Source organism: Acinonyx jubatus, chromosome E2, assembly GCF_027475565.1.
Source record: "Acinonyx jubatus isolate Ajub_Pintada_27869175 chromosome E2, VMU_Ajub_asm_v1.0, whole genome shotgun sequence".
NCBI classification, from domain to species: Eukaryota; Metazoa; Chordata; class Mammalia; order Carnivora; family Felidae; genus Acinonyx; species Acinonyx jubatus.
Window position 1 is genome coordinate 60,518,793 of NC_069396.1, and position 20,889 is coordinate 60,539,681.

Below are 20,889 nucleotides of genomic sequence, written 5' to 3' on the forward strand. Positions count from 1 at the left end.
ACGCATCTCAGGCCTGGCCTACACCTCTCCCCACAGGGCAAGGGCTCTAGAGGAGTCAAGCACCAGTCATTTGTGCATCCCACACCCTCCCTGAAATGGCCAAGCCTACCGTCCTGTCTCTGCCCAGGGAGCCCAGTAGGTGGCAGCAGTGTTGCCCAGAGCCGGGGGCACTGAGTCCCGACTGCCACAGTCAGTGTGTGACGGACAGAAACGCACCCATCTGGGAGCTCAGAGCTTCCGGGTTTCGGACCCATGGCCCACAGTACTTTATTAGAGAGCAGGAGTCCCGAGGCCCGACCCCAATCCATGATGGGTCCACTGAGCCCCCTTAGACACCAGATTGAGGGAGGGGTAGTTCGGGGTGGGGAGCCAGGGTTCTTACCCAGCTTGACACTGGGGCAGAGAGGAGCAGCTCCAGAACCCACACTCACGCAAGGAGTCAGAGCCACAAATCTTGGGTCTGGCCCAAGGGTCTGAGAGCCCAGTTTAGGCTGGAGATGATCCAGTTCTCAGGGATGGTCGGGTCTCTGACCAACCCCATCCCCAGCCTGCCACTATCAGGAGGGTCCGAGTACGAAGGAGTACAGTAGTAAGGCAGGCTGAACCCCTGGTCAGGTCTGGAAAGAAGGGTGGTAGCAGAGGGAGGGCCTGCGCTCTGGGGAAAACGTGGTTTGGTAGTGGGAACGTGGTCAAGGCGTCCAGGCAGGTGTGAAGCGGCTCGGCAGGGGTGTTACCGGTTCCGCAGTGGTAGTGGCCTAGTTCCACAGGAGGTCGCGGACCTGCAGGGGTTGGCCTACAGCGCGGGAGCGTGGTCAATCCCGCGGCAGGCGTGGCCGGGCCCAGGCCTGGATCAAGGTGCAGGGTGCGCGGCCAGGTGGCGCTCCAGCAGCGCGCGGTGTGAGAAGACCTTGCCGCAGGCGGGGCACGGCGCGCGCTCGGGCCGATGCGTGCGCATGTGCACGTTGAGTGAGCTCTTCTGCGTGAAGCGCTTGGCGCAGACAGCGCACTGGAAGGCGCGCACGCCTGTGTGCGTGACCATATGCTTCAGCAGGTAGTCGCGCAGCGAGAAAGATCGCCAGCACACGGCGCATTGGTGGGGCTTCTCCCCTGTGGGCGACAGGGCATGCCGCGCACGTATGTCATCTGGGAAGGAGCCCCGGGGAGCCTTTGACGGGCAGTGACTCCCCTCTCTTCCCAAACTGCCCATCAACCCTGAATCCCTCTGCCCTTAAGGGACACCCCTTCCACTCCCGGACCATTCCTCACTCCTGGACCTTCCGGCCCAACAGGGAACCCCTCCCCCCCCGCCCCTCCTCGCCCCCCCCCCCCCCCGCCATGACCCAGTATGTCTCCCCACTCAGCGGGGATGCCGCGTTCCCGGACCCTTACCGTAATACCAGGATACCACCGTCAGGGGCCCTCAACTCTAACAGGTATCCTCCCAACAGGGAATCCTGCTGGTCTGGGACATCGTTGCCTGACAGGACTGACCACTGAGGTCTCCCCCACCTCCAGGAACCTCCCTTCCCCTAACTCCTGCCATGCCCATGGAGCATTCTGTACTTTGATCGCTGGCCACCATTCTGGTAACAGTCTGGCAAGGCCCAGCACACTTACACTGTGAGGGACGCAGGCATACCTGCCCAGTTCCTGCTGGAAGCCCTGTTGCCCAGAAAACCCTTGTCTGCTGGCAGCTATAACGTACCTGGGGTGCCAGAGTAGGCTGCCCCCTTTACCCTGATCAGAGAAGGGGGAGGCTGGCTGTATTGGCCCCTAGATTCATCAGGTATTAACAAAGAAAAACAAAACAAAACAAAAAACCCACCTATCTCAGCGGCAGAGGGCTGCAGGGCAGCGCCTGGGCAGGGAGTTCCCCCAGACCAGGCCTTGCACCTGGCTAAGGCCACATGAAGCTGGCAAATCTTGGCTGGTACTACCTTGGGGCCCCTGACAGCTCTCCACAGGCTACATCTATATCCTCTCTCCTTCAACCCCAAGACAGCCAGGTAGGGATTTAAAACTAAATCACATCTCACTCACTTCCCACTTCAGATCACTGATGCCTTCTCCAACATTCACAGTGAAATCCCAAGTTCCTGGCCCTGCAGAACTCCCCACTCCACTCCTACAGGTGTTCCAGCCAAACCTTTGCTTTTCCTAACAACATCCAGTTTGGCCCTGCAAGCAGTCTTTGACATTCCATACTCTTGTCCTCTACCTGAGCCTCTAGGGAGCACCCTGAACACCCTGTGACACATCCAGGACCTGCCAGCCACCACCTCAGCCCCTAGCTCCATAATCTCCAGTGCACCACCTAGCACACTCTCTACCTCTCCCTGAGCCAGTAAAGAGCCACCTCCCAGACACTCCAAGGGTTTAGGGGTACTCTCAGTGGTCTTCGAGGAGCTCCCTTTTCCTCCCTCTGCAGCTGTGGGGTCCCCACACTGCAGCCCCATCTCCCTCCAGCCGCGATCAGGCCACCTCTCTGCCAGCTCCGAAGGCTAGGCCAGCAAACCCACTCTCCCCTCACATCCAGTGCCAGTCACAGGACCCACTGACAGCCAGGGAGACCAAGGAGACTCCCCTACCTGGCCACATATTCCTGCCAAGGCTCCATCCCTCCTGCCCATCCCAAGCTTCATCGTGGTGACCAAAAGCTCCACTGCCAGCTTTCCAAAAGCTCTGGGCAAGTTCCTGCTCCTTAACCTAGCCTGAGGATTCTCCCTGCACCAATACATTGAAATAGGGGTTGGGCAGGAGAACCTGCTTCTCCATGTGGATGCGGTTTCCCCTCCCCCACACACATCGCACTTGGGGCTCAATTTCCAGGTTCCACTGGGGTCAAGAAAAAGCAACATAACTACATGAGTGCCTCCACCCCACTTGCCTAGTGCCCAATCACCCCTCAGGCTTGAATCTCCAATGACCAAAGGGCTCAGAGACCCATCCTGGCTCACCCGAGTGGATGAACATGTGCTTGGTGTAGTTTTTCCGCGAGCTGAACGTCTTTCGGCAGTGACTGCACTCATAGGCAGGCGGCTCGGAACCCGGGGCTCTGGCAGGGGTGGCCGAGGGGGCCGCAGCGGGAGCGGTGGGCGGGGCTGGGGCCTCCCCCGGAGGAGCAGGAGCGCTAGGGGCCGCATCTGGCTGGAGTGTGGGATAGAAGGCGGAAGGGAGCGCAGGAGTAGGCCCCGAGGGTGCGGGAGGAGGTTGCGCAGGTGGCCCAGGAGCGCCCAGATGAAAGGGGAAAAGTGAGACAGGTGGCCCCTGGGTCTTCACGCCTGGGGCTCGGGATCCAGACAGGACACAGTCAGGCGGGGCCGGCGTCTCGGCGGGACAGGCTTCCGCCGCGGTGCCATCCTCATCTTGCCAAGCGGAGACGTAGCTCTCGGGGAACACATCCTCGGCCGCCGAAGCGCCCCGAAGAAAGTCCCTGCCGGCGCCGCCATAGTCCGAAAGGCCGGCGGGTGCGGGCGGCTCCTCGCACGCGCTGTCAGGGGCGGCGGTGAGGAAGCCGGCAGCGCAGTCTGGGAAGGAAGGGGGCGCTTGGCCCTCTCCTGGGCCGCCGCTTTCGCCGTCCTCGCCGTCGGTTTCATCATCGGTGTCCTCCTCGCCGTCACCGCCGTCGTCTGTGGCCGCGGGTAGGGAGGGGTCGACTTCCGACCCCTCCGCCTTGGTGGGCGCAGTGGGCGCCGGCAGCTGCAAGCGCGCGGGCTGGCGCTGCTTGCGGCTATGCGCGGCACCGGGGTGGCCCGGAGGGCGCGCGGCCAGCAAGTGGCGCAGGCGGTGGCGTAGCTGCGCAGGTGCAAGAGGTGGGGGCACGGGCGTGGGCAGGGGCGCGGGCGCGCCGGGGACCGGGGCTCGGGCGCGGGCGATGATCTGGGTGCACTCGTCTATGACCGTCTGGATGCGCAGCACCGACGCGGCCGTGAGCACCTGCAGCGCTTCGCCTTGTGCCACTACAAGCGAGCCGCTGTAGAGGAACTCGACGAGCTGGCGCACCGTTTGCGCCGGCACCACTGGCGGCACGCGGATCTCGGAGTGGCCGAGCAGCAGCTTGTCCTGGAAGAAGGGTGAGCCAGCAGCCAACACGCAGCGGTGGGCACGCAGCGAAGCCTCACGGATCCGCACAGTCACGTCGCAGAAGTGACCACCCAGCCGCTGCCCGTTGAGGGTCTCGAGCAGCGAGCGGGAGAAGTTCTGCAGGTGTATGTGGTGCACCGCCTCTGCTGCAGCCATCTGCACCGGATTGGGGGGGGGGGGAAGATCAGCCAGGGCCCCCCCCTCCCCGCCTCATTGTCCCTGCCCCTTGAGCCCTTATTGCGGGACAAGGCCCATGGGCGCACCACAGTCCCAGCCCTTCCCAAAAGGCCCCTCGAGCCCTGTTCCCATATACAGGACTACCCCCAACTCCCACCCCCAGACTCCAGGACCTCTGCAGCTCCACCTAGGAAACTCCCAGCACACCCCTGGGAGAAGGTTGGGAATACCAAATATCTGGCTCCCTCCCAGTCTTGCTTACTGCCCAGCAGAGGGTCCAGAGCTCAGCTTCCCCTATACTGGTTCACACCCTCCTCGCCCTAACTCCAGTATCCATAAACCTTCCCCATGTCCCCCTTCCAGGGAGCAGCTCTGTGGAGAAGAGGGCAGGGATGCCCATCCCGAACTGGCTGTCACACCTTATCCACTCCGCGTCAGGGCTGGCTGTGATTCCTCCCACTCTCAGCTTCTTTTTGATCTCCCTTTACTACATCATCCAACCTTGGAGCATTCAAGACCCTGTGGAGACCAAAGTCTGTTGCCTCGGAATTGGGTTATGTTAACTAGTGTATACAGAGGTCTTCGCAGGGGCGGGATGGCACGACCTGCCTCCTGGGCTAAGCGTCTCAGGGTGTGCGTGGTCACAAAGGGTTGAGAGTAAGTAGGGCATTAGCCTGGCAGGCATTCCACAGAAGAAAAAATACAAGGTCTCTGGCAGACCCCAACGCAGCAGGTAGGGAGGTGCCCCCTGCAGCCTGGTGCATCTTGGAATCTTGATATAGCCTGGAAGGCACAAGGTGTGGGTGTGGTGTAGAGAGGGGGCTTGTGTGGACTTTGAAGGGTGTGTGATTGGGAAGGGAAAGGTGGAATAGCAGCGGCCTCCAGATCAGCATGTCTGAGCAACCCGGATGATTCTTGTCAAAACTTTAGCTTCCTAATCCCAGCACTGCCCACGCTCAGACACCAGAAAGGGGAGGGGCTACCGCTCCCCAGGGGACTCTGGGAATCTGAGAAGCTCTGATACTTCACCCGTCATCACTCATCAAGTAGGCACCATGCTCACTAGGCTAAGTTTCCCCTCTACCAAACAAAGATGGGTTTGGCTCATCCTGTACCCAAGCCACACACAACTCCAGTCTAGGGGAGGACAGTCGGGACACAGGCCACACCCTGACACTCACTCTCACTCCACCAGCCTAGTTCAGGCCGGGTCACACAGCCCTGGAGTGTGGCTTCTCTTAACCTTCCTGGTCTAATGGGGTCTCAGACTCACCCCCTCTGGCTCCTCTTACCCAAACCACCTTTCCTCTTCTGGGTCCAGACCCCTCCCTTTCTTGCATGTTCTATATCTTACCCTCAAATCACTTCGCACACCTCCACTGCCCCGGTACCATTGGTGGAGGCTGATGGGAGTCATTTCCTTGTGTTCCCCCCCCCCCCCCACCCTCGGTCTATTCCCCCACGCGACAGCCAGAGGGAGCCTGTTCAGACCTGACAGATCGGGACCCTCCTCTGCTCAGAGCCCTCCATGGTGATGAATTAATTCTTGGCAATTGGTCAAAAAAGCCAAGTCTTTGCACATATCGTTATCTATGCCACATCACTTTTTCCCGTCTTTATTCACCCACCGTCTAAAGACCTTCAAATCTGTGTCTGGGCGACTGGGGCAGAAACCTGCGCATCAACCCATACGGCTTGAAGCCTGCCTTTTCCGACCCACTTCCACCCTGCTCCCGGTCTGTGATCTCTCAGTCCAGACGCAGCAGGGTCTTCTTGGCGCCTCAGAACAAAGGCCCACCCTCCCGGGTATGGCGCCGCATTCTCGCTGCCACGCCTTTGCCCACGCCATGCGCTTTGCTCCAAGCACTCTTTCCCATACTCTGCTCCATTGCTCGCTCCCTACCCTAACCCCAAAGCCCCCTCTCTGATCCGCTCGGGCTGCCCCCGCTCCAGACCCGGCCAACCTGTATTTCCCGCCTCCGCGCGCTAGCCAGAGCCATGCCCCCATCCTGCAGCGCCCCCTCACGTCCACAGCGTGCACTCCAAACCTAGCGCCGGCGCCCTCCCCTGGGCACGCCCCGGCCTGCCCGCCGGCCCAGCAGCAGGGGGATGCCCGCCCGACCCCACCTCCGGCTCCTTCTCAGGCACCAGGCCGGGACTTGGCCTTCTCCCGCTCACCACCGCCAAGGCCACACTTTCAGGCTGCGACACCGGCGGAACCGAAGTCCGCAGCCGCTGTGGCGCAGGGAAGCGCTAGGTCGGAGCACGTTTCCGGTGTTTCTATGGCGATCAGCCGCCGCTTCAGGCCGGTAGGTATTGAACTTCCTGCTCTCGACCGAGTCGCAACTAAAGTCGCCGAGGCTCGGGCTGCGGGGCAGCAAGGAATGTCTCGGCCAGGACACGCTTCCGGCGTCGCCCTAGGGACTGGGATGCGCCGGGGCCTGCGCTGTCAATCTGCGGGCCACGCCTTCGTGCGCTCCCGGCTGTGTAGAGCTGCTGCAAGGCGACAAAGGCTGGGAAGGCGGTCTGAAGCCCTAGATGGGTCTTGGCTGGTTTAGACTCCATTGCGACCCCAGGTGGCGGCCTTCTCCCCAGAGCAAGAGTGGAGGCAGGAGTAGGGCTCACCCCTGGTCCATCGGACTCCAGCCCTGCGTGGACTGCAAAAGAGATATTCCTGCAGCCGAACTCCACACCTGCCGGTAGCTACGAGTGGAATGAGGGAGCAGACACCACCCCAGGCCCTGGCTCCCATCTTCCATCCTTTCCGCCCCTCAAGCCTGTGTCCCAGGTAGAAGGTGGAGGCAACCTGTCTCTATGACCCCTACCTCCTCACACACCCACCAGGCCCACCCGCCCCAGGGCGAGTAATGAACGAACGAATGAATGGATTTTGAACTGAATGCCTTCTGCACTCAGCGCTCTGGGACACACCTCAGAATAAAAGGAAAGTGGGGGTGAGATGGATAGTACATCTGCCAAGACCGTGGTGTCCAACCAGACTCCAAAGATCAGAAGTCACTTTAGGGGACAGAATATGTGGGAAGAGTTGTGTGGGCAGAGGAAACAGACTTGGTCTGCAAAGACCCTGAGATGGGGCTAGCTACCCAGGACACCTATGAACCAGGCTGGATGGTGAGACTGGAGTGGTGGGCTGGCCTAGCCTTATGCTTTGTTCCTGGGGTCTAGAGGCAAGGCAGGAGGACGTAAAGGTCAGAAGATTTCCCTGAGACCTCAGTGGACCCCATGCCTTATGCAGCAGGTGTGGGGTCCAGCGTGGGGGGAGGGGTGCTGACTTAGCCTCCAGTATGGGGACAAGATCAGAGGACCTGCCTCCCACCTTGGTCAGCTGCTGGGCAACTGTATTGGGCACATCTATAGATGTGTTGAAGTTAGAAGGATTCCAGGGGATTTGAAGCTGGAGGGGGGCATGTGACAAGAAATATAGGGGGAAATTCTAGAATCTGAGAAGAGGACCACATGACAGCTAGCAAAAAAAAAAAAAAAAAAAAAAATAGGGGCCCCAGTCTACAACTGCATGGAATTGCAATCTGCTAACTACTTGAATGAACTGGGAAGCTGATTTTTCCCTAGAGCTTCTGAATAAGAGCCCAGCCCTGCCCCAAACTTGATTGCAGCCTTTGTGAGACCTGGATCAGAGGCCACTGCCTGGGTGTCTAACCTGCAGAACAGTAAGCTAATAGATGGGTGTCGTTTTAAGTTACTGAATTTGTGGTAATTGTTAAGTAACAATAGAAAATGAATACAGCTGCCAGAGACTTAGGGCCCGCACACAGTAAGTGTCTGATAATGCCACTGTTTTCCTATCTGATGAATCCTTTCCCCTTGCCTCTCTCTTGCTGAATGCTTCATTTCTGCCTCACCAGCATTTATCATCCAGCTTGGTGGTCTCATTACTCCATCCTACAAGCAGAGGCACTTGGGGGTGAGAGAGGGAAACAAACATCCAGACACATGGCTGGAACAGCATCAGGCCAGTAGAGAAGCATGTATGAGGTCTCTGAGGAGGGAGGGTGGCTTCCCTAGGGTGAGGCAAGTGGGAGTTGCTATGGAGATTGCGGATGTTGAGAGTGGAGGGGGGGAGGACCAAAGTCCCATCTGCAGGTTTGAAGGACTGAGGGGAAGGTAGTGGATCTAGTGGGGCAGCAAAACAGGAGGCTTAAAAGACAGCAATGGCTGCTCAGACCTCAATGGGAAGGCCAGAAGGGGACAGATACAGAGTAGGAAGGAGAGGACATGGTGGCTTCAGAGAAGGTCTTAGTGTTGAGGGTGAGATGGAGTAACTGGCCCAGTAGGAGGCAGAAGGGAGAAACACAAACCCTGACACTGCTCAGGCAGCAAGGGAGGTGGGAGCTGCAGCCTCCAGTGACACAAGCCTCAAGAAGACATCTATTTTGCTTTCCTCTCCAAAGACCTTGTCTCAGTAGTTGTGCATGCAATTGGAGGAATAAATAGTATATCAAAGGACACAGGTTTAATAAGCCAAGGAGGGGTCAATGTGACCTGCAAATATTGAAAATCCTAAGCCAGGTCCTAGAGTCTTGGAACCAGTAGGTGATGAGAAGAGGCAGGTGACACTGGCTGACAGACCATCAAGGGAAGAACCTGTAAGGTTGCAATGGTCACAGACACATGAAAGGAGAAGATATTAAGCTCCTAATTGACTGGGCCTCATCAGCTGCCCGGGGGAGGCAGGACCTGCCCCTCACCCCCTACCACACCCTTACCACCACACACACAGCTTAGGCCAGAAGGCTCAGTCTCTACTCCCAGCTCAGAGTTCCCAACCTCCCTCCACCCTCCATTACTACTAGGCCAGCTTCTCACACAGGGGCCTCCTTCTGTGGCAGCCACTGCCCCCAGGTAAAGCCCAGTGCTCAGTGCTAGCGGGGCTGGATAGTGCCAGATGTGGGATGCAGGCCCCAAGATTCACCTGAATTCACACACTTCTGTCAGGAGCTTCCCCTTGCCGGGGGTCAGCCATAAAGCTCGTCTCTGGAAAAATGCTTCCCAGTACAAGGCAGATAGGGTAGAGACTGAGGGACGTCCCAGGCAAGGCCAGTACCAGCAGTGGGGGACTTAGCTCTCCTGACAGGACTGAGAGGAAATGAGGAGCCTTTTGGGATGGGGGAAGGGCAGTGGCAGGATCCCATTTCTAAACCAATAAGGTCTTGGAAGTTGCAGCTTGGATGAGGGCTGGCAGGAAACCCGGACCCAGGCCTTGGTGGAGTGTATAAAGGTGATAGGAGCAATGGGTCAGATGAAGCAAGGGGCCTATAGGACTTACCAAAAAAGAAACATCCGGACAAGGATCAAGGACCGTTGAGGAGGGGGTGGAGGTGGAGATGGGGGTGAGGAATATTTGCCACATAGAAAAAGTTTAATTTGCTTTCATATGTAAAAAAACAAGAACATCCTGCTAGTCTGTGGACCAAAGCCTGAGGAAATCACGTAGGAAGTAGGAGACCTAAACTAAATAATCATAATAACCCAACTACCATTGTCACTTCTTCTGGGTCCCTTAACCGGGTCCTGTACTGGGCCTTTGAATTAATTTTGAAAATTAAAAACAAAACAAAACAACAAACAAAACAAAAAACAAGAAATGCAGAGTACAATATAGCGCTCCTACACTGGAGCACTCACATCCCCAAATTAGCAATGTTCTTGTTTTGTCCCTTTTGTTTTTTTGGGTTTTTTTGGTTTTTTTGTTTTTTGTTTTTTGTTTTTTTGGTCTTATTTTTAATAAACACACACACAAGAAAACAAAAGTTAAAATTTTCTTTTCTTTTTTTTTAAGTAAAGCCTTTAGGCAAAGAAGAAAGCCCCTCGAGGTGGCACACCTGGGTACTTCTGTCCCTTAAAGGCCTCTTGTTTTACTCCAAGTTAAAAAATGTTTTAAATGTTTATTTGTATTTGAGAGAGACAGACAGACAGACAGACATTAGCATAGGAGAGGCAGAGAGAGATGGAGACAGAATCCGAAGCAGTTTCCATGCTCTGAGCTGTCAGCACAGCTGATGCGAACTCACTCACCAGCCCTGAGATCATGACCTGATCATAAAGATTAACTGACTGAGCCATGAGGCACCCCTACCCCCAGTTTAAAGGATCCACTGAATCCAGATTAATATGTTTTTATTTACGTGTAACAATTTTAAAAAAATTTTTTTTTAACGTTTATTTATTTTTGAGACAGAGAGAGACAGAGCATGAACAGGGGAGGGGCAGAAAGAAAGGGAGACACAGAATCCGAACCAGGCCCCGGGCTCTGAGCTGTCAGCACAGAGCCCAACAGGGGAGGGGGGAGGCTCCAACTCATAGACTGTGAGATCATGACCCGAGCTGAAGTTGGATGCTTAACCGACTGAGCCACCCAGGCACCCCAAGTTTACTTATTTTTTTTAATGAGCCTTAAACTCACCACCCCTAGACCAAGAGTTGCATGCTCTTCTGATCGAGCCAGCCACGTGTCCCTAAAATTCAGTCATTTTTAGTAAATTTACCATGTGTGTAATCCTTAGCATCCTCCTGTTTTAAAACATTTCTATCATCCCCAATGAGATACCTCCACCCATTTGCTGTGATTCCCTATTCCCTGTCCCAGGCAACCACTAATCTAATGTCACCATAGATTAGCCTGTGCTGGACATTTCACATCAATGAAATCACACAATACGAGGTCTGGGTCACTTTGCTTTAGGCTTCTGTGCCACCTAGATGTTGTTAAATTTGTTTAGTTGGATTTTTTGTTGTGCCCTTGGCTTTGGTCTAAAAAGCATTTCCCTGTCACGGTAGGCAACTGAGGCAGAAAAGTCTCTAGCCCTGTTTCTTTCAGCTGCCCTCCCGCTGGACCCATGCCCTCCTTCATGACTTGGTCTATTCTCCATGCTACCCTCTTTGTGCTCGAGACACTGTATCTATCCTTCTCTTTTAACGTCAGGATGCATCTTTTAAAAACAAGGGTGGTTTCCTAGTTGCCTGTCTTTGGAAGCTTCCTCATTCCTTAGCATGCTTGGTCCCCATCCCCAAGTCACCAATTATTCACAAATGAGCTTTGACAGGTCATTTGTCTCTGCCAGGAACCCATTCAGAACTGCTCAGGTTCCTTGCTCCCTGTTGGTCTAGAAGCTCCCTCACCCTTTTAAAATTAAGGTGAAATTCACATAACACAAAATTAACCATTTTAAAGTGAACAATTCAATGGATTTTAGTATAGTTACATGTTATGTAACCAGTATCTCTATCAAATTCCAAAACATTTTGCTCAATCCAAAATAAAAACTTGTTTTGGAGCCTGGGTGGTTCAGTCAGTTAAGCATTTGGCTCTTGGTTTCAGCTCAGGTAATGATCTCATGGTTTGTGGGTTTGAGCCCCGCATCAGGCTCTGTGCTGACAGCATGGAGTCTGTTTGAGATTCTCTCTCCCCTCTCTCTCTGCCCCTGCCCTGCTCTCTCTCTCAAAATAAATAAATAAACTTAAAAAAATAAATAAAAACTTGTACCCATTGGCAGTAACTCCTCATTTTCCCCTTCCTCAGCCCTTGGCAATGACTAATCTACTTCCTGTCTCCATAAGTTTGCATATTCTGGATATTTCATATAAATGGAATCGTATAATATGTGATCTTTCATGTCTGATTTCTTTTATTTCTTTTCTTTTCTTTTCTTTTCTTTTCTTTTCTTTTCTTTTCTTTTCTTTTCTTTTCTTTTAATGTTTATTTATTTTTGGGACAGACAGAGCATGAACCAGGGCGGGTCAGAGAGAGAAGGAGACACAGAATCTGAAGCAGGCTCCAGGCTCTGAGCTGTCAGCACAGAGCCCAACGCGGGGCTCGAACTCACGAACCATGAGATCATGACCTGAGCTGAGCTGAAGTCGGAGGCTCAACCAACTGAACCACCCAGGCGCCCCATGTCTGATTTCTTTTAATTGGTGTGATCTTTTCAAGGTTCATCTATGTTGTAGTACGTATCAATTCATTTCTTTTTATGGCTGAGTTAGACTCCATTGTATGGAAATACATCTATTTATCCATTTTTCCAGCCGTCGTTTGATGGACATTGAGTTGTTTATACCTTTGGCTATGTAGTGCTGCTATAAATTCCTGTACAAGGAACATGTTTGAACATGTTTTCAATTTGGGGAGGTATATACCTATAAGTTAATTGCTGGATCATATGTTAAATCTATGTTTAACTGTTTGAGGCATAGCCAAACTTTTTTTTTTATAGGTAGTGCACCATTTTACATTCCCACCAGCAATAAAGGAGTATTCCAAGTCCTCCATATCCCTTCCATCACTTGCTATTGTCCTTTAAAAAAAAATTTTTTTTTTTACATTAATTTTGAGAGACAGAGAGAGAGCACAAGTTGGGGAAGGGCAGAGAGAGAAGGAGGCAGAGAATCCAAAGCAGGCTCCAGCCTCTGAGCTGTCAGCACAGAGCCCGATGCGGGGCCTGAACTCACAAACCATGAAATCTTGACCTGAGCCAAAGTCAGATGCTTACCAGACTGAGCCACCCAGGCACCCCTCTCTCTCTTTTTTTTTAAGTGGATGTGAACTGGTTCAATTTGCACTTCCCTTATGACGTAGAATGTAGAATTTCTTTTCATGTTATTATTGTCCATGCCATTTGTATGAAAGTTGTATTAATGTATAGTTTAAACTATTTTTTAATAATTTTTAAATGTTTATTTATTTTTGAGAGAGAGAAAGAGACAGAGCACCAGCAGGGGAGAGGCAGAGAGAGAGAGAGAGAGAGAGAGAGAGAGAGACAGAATCTGAAGCAGGCTCTAGGCTCTGAGCCGTTTGTCAGCACAGAGCCCGGACATGGGGCTCAAACTCACAAACCGTGAGATCATGACCCAAGCCAAAGTCAGATGCTTAACCGACTGACCCACCCAGGCGCACCTAGTTTAAACTATTGTTTTATTAATTAATTAATTTTTTTTTCAGTAATCTCTACACCCAATGTGGGGCTTGAACTCACAACCCTAAGATCAAGAGTTGGATGCTTGGATGCTGACTGAGCCAGCCAGATGCCCATAAAGTATAGTTTATATGCCATAAAATACACCCATTGCAGGTAGCCTTCAAAGCTTCTGAGCAAATTAATATTCATCATGGTGCAGCTATCACCACAATCCAGTTTAATTTATTTTTATTTAAAAAGTTTTTTAAAAAATATTTTATCTTTATTTATTTTGAGAGAGAGAGTGTGTGCCTGCATGCACAAGCAGGGGAGGGGCACAGAGAGAGGGAGAGACAATCTCAAGCAGGCTCTGTGCTGCCAACACAGAGCTTGATGTAAGGCTTGATCCCACGAACAGTGAGATCATGACCTGAGCCAAAATCAAGAGTTCAATGCTTAACCAACTGAGCCACCCAGGTGCCCCACACCAAAGTTATTTATTTATTTGTTTGTTTGTTTGTTTGTTTATTTATTTATATTTATTTGCTTATTTATTTATATAATTTATTTATTTTGAAAGAGAGAGAGGGGGAAAAGGGCAGAGAGAGAGAGGGAGAGAGAGAGAACCTCAGGCAGGCTCTGCACTGTCAGTATAGAGCCCGATGAGGGGCTCAAACTCACAAACTGTAAAATCATGAACCTACCTAAAACCAAGAGCCAGACGCCCAATGAACTGAGCCACTCAAGCACTCCAAGTTCTTTCTTTTTAAGTAATCTGTACACCCACCGTGCAGCGTGAACTCAGAACCCTGAGATCAAGAGTCACATTCTCCACCAAGTGAGCCAGCCAGGCACACCACCACAAGCAGGTTTAGAACGTTATCCTTCACCTTAAAACTTCCTTTGTACAGTCTGCATCCATTTCTGTTCCACCCTGGAAGCCATTGATCTGGTGTCTGGCTAGAGATTTACAGCTCCCTCTGTGAAAACAAATAGAGGACAGTGGACCTCAGTTTCTGGTAGGACATCTCTTGCTTCTGGATGGGCCCACTGGCTACTTCTCTCCCTTCTTCCAGCATTTCATAGATGAGAAACTAGATCTAGAGATTTGGGTTTCAGGCCAAACATTACTGGCTACAACCTGTCAGAGCATGTTGGATGGGTCCCATTGCATCTCATGAAGAATCTTAGTGTTTCTGACCCTAATGTGGGGGTAGTGACAGCCTGACTGTCTACTTCCACTCATGTGTCCCCTCCCAGATGATCATATTCATACCACACCCTCTAGTCACCTCATATTGTATACAATTGATAATCTTGACCTGCTCAGGAATCTCACAATGGGTTGGAAAATGATATTTTATGAATTCCAGAATTTAATTATCTAAGCAAGAACTGGGGCCACGTGTTACCATCAAATACAGTTCCCCTTGGAAAGGCAGGATCAGTGTTGATTTCCCAGAGCAAGGGGCCAGTCAAAAGTGATATCATATGGTGACAGATGGGCTTACTTTCCTAGCTCTCTCCTTTTTGAGAACACTTAAGGACTCGTGTAGGGTGGATTCATTGTATGTCAGCCAAAGACCATCAGTATTTTTCTGATACTTGAGTTGTGACATCAGGTTTGGTTTCTGTGTCCTTTTAATATATTCCTGTTATTCTTTGGGTGTTTATTTTGTGGCATAACAAGATGTTGCAGGCTCACCTGGGACTTTCTCTGTTTAGTTTTGGAATCAATCATTTCTCCCAGGAGCCCTGGTTCCTTTCTGCAGGAAAAGGGATGAAATTCTGGGTTGTGGAAGTCTCCTGTCCTTTCCCTCCTTGCCCTGCTTGGGAGTCGCAGATTCCCTTGGGAAGGAAGCAGATGGAAAGGGTGAGGGCACCCTGAGACCAAAGTGGGTTGGACTCCTGCAGCCCGTGGGGCTATGGACAACTCCTATTCTCTGAAGATTGGTTTTCCCATCTGTGAAATGTGGACTGCAGGAGGCAGAAAAATGGTCCCTAAAAATATATACATCCTAATCCCTGGCCCCTTGAAGTGTTATATATTAAGAAAAGGAATCTTTGCAATTGTTGTGTTTTTTCCCCCAATTATTTCAAGATACTTTATTTTTATTTATTATTATTTATTATTAAAAAAAATTTAATGTTTATTTTTGAGAGCGAGAGACGGCGGGGGGGGTGGGGTGGCGGGGGCAGAGAGAGAGGGAGACAGAGAATCCAAAGCAGGCTCCAGGCTCTGAGCTGTCAGCACAGAGCCTCATGTGGGGCTCAAACACACAAACCGTGAGATCATGACCTGAGCCATAGTTGGATGCTTAACCGACTGAGTCACTCAGGTGCCCCCCAAGATACTTTATTTTTAAAACAAGTCACAGCACTAAGCTTTTGCCCATTCTGCTGACGCACAAGCTACAAATGCTTGCCCAGCAGCTGAGGGGCATTCTTTAGTGAAGTGAATAAAAATCCATATAAAACAAATATTCAAATAGTTTCCATAGGAACACAGATAAGTGACCCCTCTCCTTCCGTATTGGTGCATCCGTGCCAACCCTACTCACAAAGACATTTCAAAACTAGTGGTAATTAAGTGAAACGGTCCCCCCAAATCCCATAATTCAAGCTAGACTCGAAGTTAACAGCTCCAGGAGCGGCACCTACACGTTAAATCCAGGCGGCCGGGGGCGCTTCATCTGCTCTCCCCAGCGCAGGACACCGGCAGCGCGCTGACGTCCTGCTCCTCCACTTCGGGCGGAAGTCGTGGTTCTGGATCTGCTGCATCCGTTGCCATGGAATCTTTGCAATTGTAATTAAAGATCTTGAAATGGGGAAATTATCCTGAGGTATTCGGGTGGGCTGTTCATGTAAAATCACACGCATCCTTATCAGAGTGAGGCAGAGGGAAATTTGACAATCAGTTTGCTCAAGCTACCATTACAAAGTACCATAGCTGGGTGGCTTAAACAACCCGAACTTACTTCTCACAGTTCTGGAGGCTGGGAAGTCCAAGATAAAGGTGCTGGCAAAGTAGATGTCATTCTTAGGCTTCTTGTCTTGGCTGGTAGGAGGCTGCTATATCACTGTGTGCTCACATAAGCTCTTCTTTGTCACCACAGCAAGCTCTCTAGTGTCTCATTTAAAACCATTAAAAAAAATTTTTTTATCATAGGCTCCATTCCCAATATGGGGCTTGAACTTAACAACTCTGAGATCAACAGTTGCATGCTCTACCAACTGAGCTACCCAGTTACCCCTCATTTAAAATTGGGCCTGGGGGGCTCAGTCGGTTAAGCGTCTGACTTCAGCTCAGGTCATGATCTCATGGTTAGTGAGTTCTAGCCCCATGTCAGGTTCTGTGCTGAAAGCTCAGAGCCTGCTTCCGATTCTGTGTCTCCTTCTCTCTCTGCCCCTCCCCCACTTGTGCTCTGTCTCTCTCTCTCTCTCGAAAATAAATAAACATTAAAAAAAATTACTTGTGTCATTGGCATACAATATTATATTTGTTTCAGGTATACAACATAGTGATTCAACAATTATATACGTGATGAAATGCTCACCATGGGGTGCCTGGGTGGCTCAGTCCATTAAGTAAACTTCAGCTCAGGTCATGATCTCATGGTTTGTGAGTTTGAGCCCCACATTGGGCTCTGTGCTGAAGAGCTCAGATCCTCTGTCTCTCTCTCTCTGTCCCTCCCCTGCTGCACTCTCAAAAATAAATAAACCTTTTCTCTCCATATTATAAGCCTTTATCAAAAGATTAAAGAGTTCATAGAGACAGTGGATTAGTGGTTGCTAGGGTCTGATGGGAGAGGGAATGGGGAGTGAGTGCTGATGGATACAAGGTTTTCTTTTGAAGTGATGAACATATTTTAGAACTAGATAGAAGTAGTGATTGTACAACATTGTGAATGTATGAAATGCCATCGAATGTATACTTTAAAATAGCTAAAATGAGGGGCACCCGCGTGGCTCAGTCGGTTAAGCATCTGACTTGGGCTCAGGTCATGATCTCGTAGTCTGTGGGTTTGAGCCTGGCATCGGGCCCTGTGCTGTCAGCTGAGAGCCTGGAGCCTGCTTGGGATTCTGTGTCTCCCTCTCTGCCCCTCCCCCGATTACACTCTGTCTGTCTCTCTCTCTCAAAAGTGAATAAGCATTAAAAAAAAAAAGAAGCTAAAATGATAAATTTGATGTTATGTGAATTGTAACTCAATTAAAAAAAAAAAAAAGATTAAAAAGTAAGATAGCCCAGGGGTGACCGACTGGCTCAGTCAGTAGAGCATGTGACTCTTGATGTTGGTGTCATGAGTTCAAGCCTCACATAGGGCATAGAGCCTACTTAAAATAAACAAAAACAAAAACAAAAACAATCAGTAAACCCTAACCTCATCTTGTAGCTCACAAAACTGGCAGGGTCAAGACAGTCATCATGTTCATGCATTAATTTGTCCTTTTTTTTTTTTTTTTTTTGTTCTTTTACACATTTACTGAGTGTCTACTATGGGGCAGGCCCTGGGTTCAGCATGGTAAATGCAGCAGTTTGATTTTCTCTAGTTGAAATGTGAAGGGAGAGAAGGAATCAGTGAGAAAGAGGTATGGAGGAATATTCTAGGCAGAATAAACAGAACCTGCAAAGGCACTGAGATGGGAACAACAGGTTGGCTAGTGTGGCTGGGGTCAGGTGGTGAGGTTGGAGATCAGCAGGGACAGTCTAGGGTTCTCACCAAAAAATGATTAAAAAAATTTTTTTTTAATGTTTATTTTTGAAGGAGAGAGAGAGAGAGACAGAGCATGAGTGGAGGAGGGGCGGAGAGAGGGAGACACAGAATCTGAAGCAGGTTTCAGGCTCTGAGCTGTCAGCACAGAGCCCGATGAGGGGTTTGAACCCACGAACCGTGAGATCTTGACCTGAGCCAAAGTCGGACACTTGACTGACTGAACTACACAGGTGTGCCCAAAAATGATTTTTATGTGTGTGGTAAAATACTGTGTGGGTAGGCCCATTTACATGTGAATTTTTTTTATAAATACAGTATAGTACTGTAACTGTATTTTTTCTTGTTAAAATTTTTTAAAAAATATTTGTCCATTTTTGAGAGAGAGAGAGAGAGAGAGAGAGCACAAGCAGGGGAGGGGCAGAGAGAGAGAGAGAGGGAGACACAGAATCTGAAGCAGGTTCTAGGCTCTGAGCTGTCAGCACAGAGTCTGATGTGGGGTTAGAACCCACAGACTGAGATCATGTCCTGAGCCGAAGTCGGATGCCCAATAGACTGAGCCACCCAGACTCCCCTTTAAGATTTTATTTTTAAGTAATTTCTACATCTTATGTGGGGCTTGAACTCACAATCCCAAGATAAAGAATAGCATGCTCTATGGACAGCCAGCCAGGTGTCCCAAGGTTCAATTGCATTTTATTATTCATTTATTTTAAAAAAAGTTTATTTATTTTGTGAGAGAGAGCACGAGTGCACAAGTGAGCAGGGGGAGGGGCAGAGAGAGGAAAGAGAGATCCCTAAGCAGGCTCTGCGCTGTGAGTGTGGAGCCTGATGCGGGGCTTGATCCCATGACCATGGGCTGGTATCAAGAGTCGGACGCTCAACCAACAGAGCCACCCAGGTGCTGTATTTTATGTATACAATTGTATTTTAAAGTATACAATTCAGGGGCGCCTGGGTGACTCAGTCGGTTGAGCGTTGGACTCTTGATTTCAGCTCTGGACATGATCCCAGGATCGTGGTATCGAGCCCTGCGTCAGGCTCCGTGTTGGATGTGAAGCCTGCTTAAGATTCTCTCTCTTTCCCTCTGCCCGTGTCCCCTGCTCACACTTTCACATGTTCTGTTTCTTTCAAAAAAAGAAAAGAAAAGAATTCCAGTGGCATTAAGTACATTCATGATGTTGTACAACTGTCACAACTACCTAGTTCCCAGATGAGATCTGTAAGATGGAGAAAGAGATTGGAATGATGCAGCCAGAAGACCTCCCCAGGAAGTGGCTTTGGCAGTGACACCTGAAGTTCACAGGGCAAGCCAGGTATAGGTGTGGAATTTGGGTAAGACAGAGAGTGGCTGTCTGCAAGTAGGTGCCCCAAAGAAGCAGTGGGCAGGCCATGTCTGGCATGGGTGCAGTCTGAGTGACTCTTACGCATTGTTTTATCCCTTGAGCTCTGGCTGCAAGGCCAGAATATAGACAGTTTCCAGTGGTCCAGGACTGGGAAGTGTGAAATGCTATAAAGGGTGAACAAGCACAGAGGATGAGAGTATAAGGTGCCACTGACTACTTGATCTGGCCTACTGAGGGGTACGGAGCCAAGATGTACCCATGTCATGCCATGTACTTCTGGACTTCTGAGCAAAGGTTCTGTCTTGGCCTGGGGTGTCCCCTGGTGCTTCTCTCAGTCTGTCTGAGCCTAGTTTCCCGTTGATTCCCCCTCCCCCAGTATGGTCCCAGCACTTACAGAAGACTTGGTTTATGCATTTGGACAATGGAGCTGGCAGTGGCCCAGTACCTGATATGGTGGTTATACTCTGATTGTGTGGCTGCCATGTATTGGGAAGGAAAGTACTAGGCCCAGGAGGAAGGAGGTACTGTTTAGAGAGAAAAGCAGGAATCACTGAAAGCACAGGGTCAGTTGCCATAGTCTATTGCAGGGCAATACCAGAGGACCCAATCTAAACCTGTCCCTAGGCAGCTGTTCAGCAACCTCTTGGATCCCCCAGAAATCTCCTACCATTCCTGACTTCACTGATCTCTCAGTGCCTGGTCAGCCTCAGGACCTCTGCACTTGTTTCTGCCCAGAATTGTCCTTCCCACAGGTGTTTGGGGTAGCGCTTAGGAAAGTCCACTCCTACACTCTTTACCATCACTTTCCTTTTTTCAATGTTTTTTATTTTTGGGAGAGAGAGAGCAATAGGGGGTTGGGGGCAGAGAGAGAGGGACACAGATCCAAAGGGGCTTTGTGCTGACAGCAGAGAGCTCGGTGCAGGGCTCAAACTCACAAACTGTGATATGATTACCTGAGCCAAAGTCAGACACACAACCAACTGAGCCACACAGGCGCTCCTACCATCACCTTTATATTTTGACTGGCCCTGACACCCTGGTGTCTGCCCCAGAGGTTAGGGTAGGTATGAGTCACCCCCTCCCAGTGATTTTGGGGCACAGTGAGGGGTGGGGTTATGGAAAATGCTCAGCACGTATCACTATTCGCACCTCACCCAGCGTGCTAGTCAACTTTACTTCCCTGTTATCTAAGTAAGTAAGAGTCTGAGGCAAGGGCCTCGGGTTAGCTGCATGGAGAGGGCGGGCCACTCAATCGTGGGGCGTGGCCCGCGGATACATCTAAGGGGGAGGGGCGGGGCCTGGATTTGGGGGCTGCGGCGAGGCTGGAACAAAGGCAGGCACAGAGACAAAGCCCCGCGGTCCCCCAACCCCCCCGGGAACAAAGGGTACACCCCTCCCGGTAGGGCCAGACTTGCCTGTACCGCCACCACGCGTAGGCGCCCGGTTCAGCCCGCAGCTTTTGCATTTGAACTCGGTGACGCCTAGTAGGCTCTTAGGGCCGGACTCACGGCCATCCGGCATGCTCTCTCCATCTTCTCAAAAGCTGAACCCCGCCCCCCCCCCCCCCCCCCCTTTAGCCTCGTCCTGAAACTAGAGATCTCAGCACCAAGGAGCCCTGCAAAAGGGGTCAAGGGCCAC

General features: G+C 51.0%; 1 protein-coding gene and 1 long non-coding RNA gene across 5 annotated transcripts; both read right to left on the minus strand.

The window, feature by feature from the left end:
• Positions 1-235: 235 nt before the first annotated feature.
• ZBTB45 (zinc finger and BTB domain containing 45) lies at positions 236-6,763 on the minus strand. 4 transcript variants are annotated; one of them, XM_027037563.2, is made up of 3 exons: positions 6,439-6,763; positions 2,958-4,239; positions 236-1,107 (listed from the first exon to the last, which is right to left on the minus strand). In XM_027037563.2, the coding sequence occupies exons 2-3, from the start codon at positions 4,237-4,239 to the stop codon at positions 851-853; spliced, it is 1,539 nt and encodes a 512-aa protein (XP_026893364.1). In that variant the 5' UTR covers positions 6,439-6,763; the 3' UTR covers positions 236-850. The 4 variants fall into 4 exon arrangements, with proteins under 4 accessions (XP_026893364.1, XP_026893363.1, XP_026893362.1 ...); XM_027037562.2 differs by having other exon boundaries at positions 6,388-6,762; XM_027037561.2 differs by lacking the exon at positions 6,439-6,763 and adding an exon at positions 6,225-6,380.
• Positions 6,764-12,468: 5,705 nt separating this feature from the next.
• Positions 12,469-19,042, minus strand: LOC113593383 (uncharacterized). The gene is made up of 4 exons (XR_003413525.2): positions 16,172-19,042; positions 15,855-16,049; positions 14,899-15,041; positions 12,469-14,173 (listed from the first exon to the last, which is right to left on the minus strand). It is a non-coding gene; the product is annotated as an uncharacterized LOC113593383 (long non-coding RNA).
• Positions 19,043-20,889: the final 1,847 nt, after the last annotated feature.

Excerpts from the sequence above, each read along its gene's own strand:
- ZBTB45 (XM_027037560.2), bottom strand. The coding sequence starts at position 6,109 with ATGGCGTGGGCAAAGGCGTGGCAGCGAGAATGCGGCGCCATACCCGGG. Across the intron at positions 4,240-5,980 it reads AGACCGGGAGCAGGGTGGAA|ATGGCTGCAGCAGAGGCGGT; the intron begins GTGGGTCGGAAA and ends AATCCGGTGCAG. Across the intron at positions 1,108-2,957 it reads GCACATGTTCATCCACTCGG|GGGAGAAGCCCCACCAATGC; the intron begins GTGAGCCAGGAT and ends TGTCGCCCACAG.